At 55.5% G+C, this 6,846-nt stretch overlaps 5 protein-coding genes across 5 annotated transcripts, besides 6 other annotated features; all 5 read right to left on the minus strand.

Moving 5' to 3' along the window:
• Positions 1-65: a microsatellite.
• Positions 66-1,001: 936 nt separating this feature from the next.
• On the minus strand, positions 1,002-1,430 carry TraAM80_04227 (uncharacterized protein; the record flags this gene model as incomplete). The annotated part of the gene is made up of 1 exon (XM_029381162.1): positions 1,002-1,430. One exon carries the CDS (start codon positions 1,428-1,430, stop codon positions 1,002-1,004), a length of 429 nt encoding a protein of 142 aa, XP_029238991.1.
• Positions 1,431-1,566: 136 nt separating this feature from the next.
• Positions 1,567-1,590: a microsatellite.
• Positions 1,591-1,935: 345 nt separating this feature from the next.
• TraAM80_04228 (protein phosphatase 4 catalytic subunit) lies at positions 1,936-2,856 on the minus strand (the record flags this gene model as incomplete). Its single annotated transcript, XM_029381163.1, has 1 exon — positions 1,936-2,856. One exon carries the CDS (start codon positions 2,854-2,856, stop codon positions 1,936-1,938), a length of 921 nt encoding a protein of 306 aa, XP_029238992.1.
• A 12-nt stretch (positions 2,857-2,868) lies between these two features.
• Positions 2,869-2,911: a microsatellite.
• Positions 2,912-3,254: 343 nt separating this feature from the next.
• Positions 3,255-3,286: a microsatellite.
• A 9-nt stretch (positions 3,287-3,295) lies between these two features.
• Positions 3,296-3,823, minus strand: TraAM80_04229 (peptide methionine sulfoxide reductase B8; the record flags this gene model as incomplete). The annotated part of the gene is made up of 1 exon (XM_029381164.1): positions 3,296-3,823. The coding sequence occupies one exon, from the start codon at positions 3,821-3,823 to the stop codon at positions 3,296-3,298; it is 528 nt and encodes a 175-aa protein (XP_029238993.1).
• A 478-nt stretch (positions 3,824-4,301) lies between these two features.
• Positions 4,302-4,691, minus strand: TraAM80_04230 (putative molybdenum cofactor biosynthesis protein; the record flags this gene model as incomplete). Its single annotated transcript, XM_029381165.1, has 1 exon — positions 4,302-4,691. One exon carries the CDS (start codon positions 4,689-4,691, stop codon positions 4,302-4,304), a length of 390 nt encoding a protein of 129 aa, XP_029238994.1.
• Positions 4,692-4,776: 85 nt separating this feature from the next.
• TraAM80_04231 (molybdenum cofactor biosynthesis protein) lies at positions 4,777-6,714 on the minus strand (the record flags this gene model as incomplete). Its single annotated transcript, XM_029381166.1, has 1 exon — positions 4,777-6,714. One exon carries the CDS (start codon positions 6,712-6,714, stop codon positions 4,777-4,779), a length of 1,938 nt encoding a protein of 645 aa, XP_029238995.1.
• Positions 6,715-6,717: 3 nt separating this feature from the next.
• Positions 6,718-6,745: a microsatellite.
• Positions 6,746-6,821: 76 nt separating this feature from the next.
• Positions 6,822-6,841: a microsatellite.
• Positions 6,842-6,846: the final 5 nt, after the last annotated feature.

Below are 6,846 nucleotides of genomic sequence, written 5' to 3' on the forward strand. Positions count from 1 at the left end.
ATTATTTAGTTATATATGTATTATTATTATTATTGATTATATATAATAATAATAATAATAAGTATGTGTATCTGTGAAGCCTGACAACAAGAAATGGGGGAAGGTGCACGCAGCACAGGCGGTGACGGAAAGAATGAGTGCAGATGCGTGCCGTACAGGTGACATCAACACCGACGGATGCGTGCGTGTGGCACAGCAAAAAAGGAAGGGGGGGGGGGGGCAACGGCAACACCATATATATATATATATCACAGAGAGAGACCGTGACCGAAAAAGGCAGTCACCCGCACCGACGTAGCAGAAGTGAAAGGTAGTAGTCGGTATGAACCGAGGTGTCCCGCCCATGCTGGGTGTGGCGGTGGCCGCTCCCTCACGGTGGCGCCACACCACGCAGGGGAGTGAAGAAGCTGGAAGGAGGCAGCAGCGGGTATAATACGGAAGATGAAAAAAAAGACAGCGCAAAGATCCCAAGCAGCACAAAACTGCTTTGCGCCGCCGGAAGCAGAACCACCAGGCGCATGGTCAACGACACCGCGGTTGTGGCGGTCACACGACTTATTTTGGAGGCCACCAGAGCCACAGCCTCACCGTGACTCACAACGCGTCGTGATGCCACGACGTTAACAAGAAAACATGCCGCCAATACCCCCCTTAACAACAAGAAAAAAAAAAACAGAGTGGCGACGGAGCCCCACAAAAGCAGACAAATCTGCCTAGATAACAAGCGCTCGAACGTATCACCAAGCCCGTAGAATAAAAATGCAGAGTACCGTGAAGTAGAGCAGGAATAGAAAGGCCTGCACGGACACCACCAAGTCTTGATCCCGTTGATACCCCGTGGCGATCAGGTGACTTGTATCCAGCACAGTTAACGCCAGGATCGTAACAGCCTGCGCCAATGAGCAGCACACAGCAAGCATGAAAAACACAGACTTGGGGTCGCAAAAGATTGACCAGCCCGCCCGTCCAACCTCCTCCGCAGTCAGCGGTGGGTTTGCCCACTATGCATGACTCCCTGCGCCCGACAGAGACGCTGGCGAGAGAGGCAAACTTGAGACCCGCAACTGAGAGACGGCGGACCTCTGTTTTTGAGAGAAATCCAGCAGTGGGAGGTCATCGCTATCCAAAGACCTGGCCAAGTTGCTCACGGTCAGGTGGCCTCTCTTCGTGTACAACAACGCAGCGGGGTTGTCGGGGTCGTTTGTAGGAGTGTTGTTTGAGTACGACGCTATGTTTGCGTATCCCCTGTGAGTCTCTGTTCGCTCGCCAGCGCTGAGGCGGTCCTCCTCCACTACAGCCGCTCGACGTCTATCACTCCGCGTGAGCCGGCCGTGATTCGCGTACGCCGCGACAAGCAGGAAGAGGACGCTTATTGTACCATTGATGAACAGCAGCACCCACATGATACGGTGATCCGTCTCCTTCGCCATTCATTCCGCCAAATGGGAGGAATAAAGAAAAAAAAAGTCATGGTGCATGTAAAAAATATTAATAATAAATTCGCTTGACTTCTATTTGACTGTGACGCACTTTTGTTTGTCTTCACCTCCAAACTGCACTGCTAGAACATACACACACACAAGACACACAAAAAAAGAAAAAGATGGCATATGAAGTGGCAGCTAAAAGCAGGAAGAGGAAGGTATCCAAAATGCGGGGCATGCACGTTCTACGGCACACACAAACACACAAGAAGGATAAAATGATGGCAAATGACACGCATTTAAAGACGAACACACACACACACACGGCACCACCAAAAAGGAGAGCATCTATCTGTGAGGGTCGGAGGTGTCTCCAGAGACGGTGGAAGAAGCTTCCCCTGCAAGGAACATGCGTCTCCCTTTGCCCGTACCCTCCTCCTCTACGACACACACACATGCGCAACTGCCCCAGTTACTGCAGAGACCGGCTCATGATGCCCATCCCCCCTTCTCACAGGAAGTATTCTGGCGGAGGCTTTTTGGTCAAGTGGCCGCGCTCCTCAGCAGGGGCTGCCCCAAATGTTATAAAGTTGCGGTCCGTTCGTGACTTCTCGCCTATTTTCATGATAGACGCCACGTTGCCGCAGCGATAGCAGTAGTTTGGGGCGGACCACACGGTGCAGCAATTGTCATCGAACATCCATTTGTAGCCCTCAAAAACGAGTTGATGGGCGCGTGCAATGAGGCTGATGCCGTTTCTCTGGTTAAATGCCTTTGTGACATCGGCGCCAAAGATAAATCCGGCACCACGAGGACTCATGGCCCAACCGTTGATGTCATCGGGGTCAGACCACAAAAGATCCGTCATTGGGCCCTCGTGTGGAACCTCTTGCTTACGATCCAAGACGCGAATTTCATCGAGGGTGTTGATGTCTGGGCTAAGGCCGCCGTGCACGCACAAAACGTCGTCCTCTACCAGTGCCATTAACGGCATGTAGTCAAACAGGTCGGTGCAAAACCGCCAGACGTTAGCACTACCGTACTTTCTGTAGCACTCGTCGTAAAAGCCGTAGACCTGCGTAATCTGCCGCGACTCATGATTGCCGCGTAAGAGGGTCATGCGGTCAGGGTAGCGGACTTTCAGCAGAAGCAGCAGCAGCAGTGTCTCGACGCTGTGGTACCCGCGGTCAACAAAGTCTCCCATGAACACGTAGCTAGTGTCCGGTACACGACCGCCGTGACGAAAGAGCTCCAGCATGTCAAAAAGTTGACCGTGAATGTCGCCACAGAGGGTGACGGGGGCGTACACAACCTCAATGTTTCCCTCCTCGAGGAAGAGATCCTTGCAGCGGTCGCACAACTGTGCCACCTGCTGTTCTGTGATGAGCTTGCCGGCGTACAGCGTCTCTATCATATCATTCAGGTCGGCCATGGTGCGACAGCGACGCACGCACACACAAGCACACACAAGCACACGCACACTCACAGAAAGGCCGCCGCAAAGTAACTCTTCCGCCTCCTCCCTCCTCCGTCCCACTTCCACACACACGCACACACTTTTTTTTTTTTGGATCACCACGCTCCCTGCGTTTGTTTGGTTCCTTACGCGTGTTCCCGGCACAAAACGCCGCTGGTGTCCCTGCAATTCACCCACGCGCGCAGGCGTCCCCCACCGCCACCGCGAAAGATACACACACACACAACAAAAAAAAAAAAGAGCAGCAAGATGGCGAAAGAAGTGGAGAAGGAAACGAAGACGGATAAAACAACACCAAACACACAAAGACTGACGGCAGCAAATATATATATGTATATGTATACCTATGCCTAAAGAACAAGAAGAAAAACAAAACAACAACAACCTCCCTCAATCACTGTCGCGGCTGAAATTGGAGGGAGGTGTTGTTTACGCAGTGTCGCTCATTCGGCGGTGGGTTGTGGAACCCCTCACCGCGGAAGACGTGGCCCAAGTGACTGTTACATGCGTTGCACAAAATCTCCGTGCGAATCCCGTCACTGTCAGGCTCCTCTCGTACCGCACCCGGCACGCAGTCCCAAAACGCTGGCCAGCCGCAGCTGCAAAGAAATTTCATCTCCGACGTGTACAGCCGCGTGCCACATGCGGCACACAAATAATCGCCAGGTGCAGAGTAACTGTCGTACGGCCCATAACGCGGGTCAGTGCCCTTCTCTCGTAGAATGTGAAATTGTACTGGTGTCAGTCGCTTTCGCCACGCGGTGTCGCCAACGTCTTTTGAGCCGTCCGCCTCCGCGCGAGAGGCGCAGTGTGTCATTTGAGATCCTCTACTCGTGGAGAAAAAATGACGAGAAACAAACACACAAAGTGGCAGCAACAGCGACGGCACGGCAACGGCGCAGACACGTCCGCCTTGACGCATCCCTCGGCGTGACCTCCGACACCAAACGAAAAAACAACAACAAAATCCAAGTGTAGCGTTTTTGTTTTGTGTGTTATCGGCTAAAGGGGAGGGAGCCCTACGCCTCCGCCCTTCCAAGACCAGTAGGGATAAGCAGGAGAGAGAGAGAGAGCAGACTGGCAGGAAGGACCCGTAGGAGGAACGCAAATAATCACAAAACAAAATTATAGTGGCGAAGGCCAAACGCCTACCACGTAGGCCCTCTTTTTTTTTTGTTCCCCTGCGTTCAGCTGTCGTGTTTCGCCTCTTCTTTTTGGTCCTCATGTTCACCCCAATCGTCCGCCGCCCACGAGGGGGAGAGGGACGGAGTAAATGTGAAGGCCTCCAAACTCTCTATGGTGTCGCCCCCACCCCCACCCCGCAAAGAAAAAAGAAAAAAACTGCTTTGCTGAGAGGCAGGGGGACGACCGCCATTCGTTGTGTGCGTTTGCGCCGCACGTCATCGTCGCGTCCTTTGCCGCTGTGCCCGGACAGGTTTGCCGGTCCTCTTTTTTCTATGTGGCGGTGGAGGTTCCCTCTCTTCCTCCACCTCAAAAAATTCCTGCGCCTCCTCGTCGTCCTGATCAAAGTCGCTCTCCACCTCAGTCTCGTTGTCCCAGGTGTCGTGCTTCACCGGCCTGGTCACCTCGCTGCCCCTCGTGTGGCGCAGGGGAAGCGGGGGCGGCGTCTTGCCTTTCTTTTTCACAGTCCGCGGCCGTCGGAGGGAAGGCGCCTCATCACCCTCATCATATTCATCATCATCTCTTTGCGCCGCATCCGCGGCTTGGTCTTCGTGATGACCCCATTCATTATCATCTTCGCCGTCGTCATCGACGGCACTGTCATGCATTTGGGCAGCCTCCCGGCCACTACGCCGCGGCTGCCTCTTCTCGTGTCGTGCTGCAGGCGCCCTTTCATCCTCCTCTTCCTCGCTTTCAAACCTGTCCACTGTGCCCTCCTCCTCCTCCCCCACCATCACCACCATCAAAGTCATCGGTGATGGCATCGTGGGAGGCAGTCTTCCTCAACGAAACATGTTTAGCGTTTGCAGTAGCGGCTGCCTCACGCTTCCCCTTCTTTTTAGCCTCCGCCGCCGCCGCATCATCGGTACTTTCATCATACTCCTCTCCACCTAGAGGTGAATCATCCTCGTCGTCATGCGCGCTGCTCTCCATGCGACGCCTCACCGCTGGGGCGGCAAAGCGCTTCGGACGAAGTTTTGCCACCTTCGAGCTCAGCTTGAGCCGCGCCCTCATTTTGTTTTTAATCAACTTCGTTGGATGCACTTTTGCCTGCTGCATCCTTCGTGGCGTGGTGGTCACCGCAGCCGATGCTGGTGCTACCTTCGCTCTCTCTGTTGGTGGCAACTCCTCCTTGAGAGGCGCCTTCTCTTGTACTTCGTACCTTCTGCGAGGGCGCAGCTGCTGGAGTTTCTTATCGCGCGCAGTGGACTCCCACCAGGCGCCCTTCTCTCCCAAGGCGTCTGTCGTCACTTCATGGGCGTCCGCGTCCCCCAGCGTGCGGCTTCTCTCCGCCTGCGGATGTGGCTGTGCGTGGGCGGCGGCACCGCTGCCACTGCTGGGTGAGTGAACCTCTTTATTGTCTTTGTCATCACCGCCCTCCTCCCTCTCGCGCTGCGTCTCCGCCTGTGAGGCTGGCGAAGACGAGGGTGGTGCTGTGTCTCCCTCAGTGGCCATCCCCCCTGTCCCCGCCGTCGCCTCTTGCTCCGTGTCTGCAGTTGCGGAGGGCGCCAGTGTAGGCAGGGTGAACGGCGACGGCTGAGTCGCGGCCTCCGGCTCCGACATCAACAGCTTCGTAAAGTCACTCTTTCCGCCGCGCTTCGCGAGCACAAAGGACTCGCCAATGCTCAGCCCGTCCTCCTGCGACCCCGGCAGACCCCTAAGCATGTCGTACAGCGTCAGACTGGCGACGCTGGCACCTGTCAGCGCCTCCATCTCCACCCCTGCCTTGGAGTCGTCGCTCGCCACGGTGCAGAAACAGTACAGAACGCTGCAGTCCCTGCGGGCGCAACTAGGGGGCGGCGGAGGGCTCACGCGTTTACGCAGCACCACCCGATGCGGGAGTGCAGAGGTGTGACTGAGACCCGCAACGAGGCGTCGCCTAAAGGTGAAGGAGCACTTCTGAATACGCACAGGGTGACAAAATGGAATCAGCTGACTTGCCTGCTTCACGGCGTTCGTTCCAGCAACTACGGCGGTGGCAAACAAAGGGCCCTTCTTGGAGGTGTAAAACTCCTCCATCTGCGATACAGGAGAACGGTTTTCCTCAGAAGAACTGCTGCCCACGCCGCCATCGTTGGGCTTCTGCAGCGACGGCGTCAGCGTTTGCTTCATGCCTTCAAGCAGAAAGTTGGCGGCGGGGGGGACAACAAGTGTTGAGACCGCAGTCGCGAGGCAATAGGGCGACTTCTTCTCACTGGCCTCCGTCTGTGTTTCCTTCGTTGCCTGAACCACCACGTTGCTGTCAGGATCACCATGGCTATTGTCAGTGCTGTCAGTATTGTTGCTGTTACCGACGTTGCCGCCGCCGCCACCGCCGCCTCGGCTATCGTGGTGTTGGTGGTTGCCGGCGCTGGTGCTGGGGGCAACGGCTGCCGCCGTCATCCTTGAGCGTGCCGCAGGAGTTCGCGTCCGCGGACGCGACGGCAAACGTCGCTTTGCGGGTGACTTCGTTGTACGTCGCGCTGTAGTTATCGCCGCCGCTCGCCCACGCCTTGGCAGTGGCTTTACCGGCTTCTTCTTTGCGAGCAACGCAGCCGTGAGCCGAAACATGGGTTTCGCTAGGTCCCTGTCTGCAGCCCCGCCCGCAGTCTTTCCTATTGAAACGGTGGGTGCATTGCCACGCAGACGCATGACAAAGAAAAGAAAAGAAAAGAGAAAAAAAAAGGGGTACGTAAAGGGGGCAGTGAAGCCGTCCACACACGGAGATTTTTTTCCCCCGCTTGATTTTGCTGCATCGACTCCTCTCTCTCTCTCTCTCGTTCT

Source organism: Trypanosoma rangeli (genome assembly GCF_003719475.1).
Source record: "Trypanosoma rangeli strain AM80 chromosome Unknown Tra_15.4_contig_00121, whole genome shotgun sequence".
NCBI classification, from domain to species: Eukaryota; Euglenozoa; class Kinetoplastea; order Trypanosomatida; family Trypanosomatidae; genus Trypanosoma; species Trypanosoma rangeli.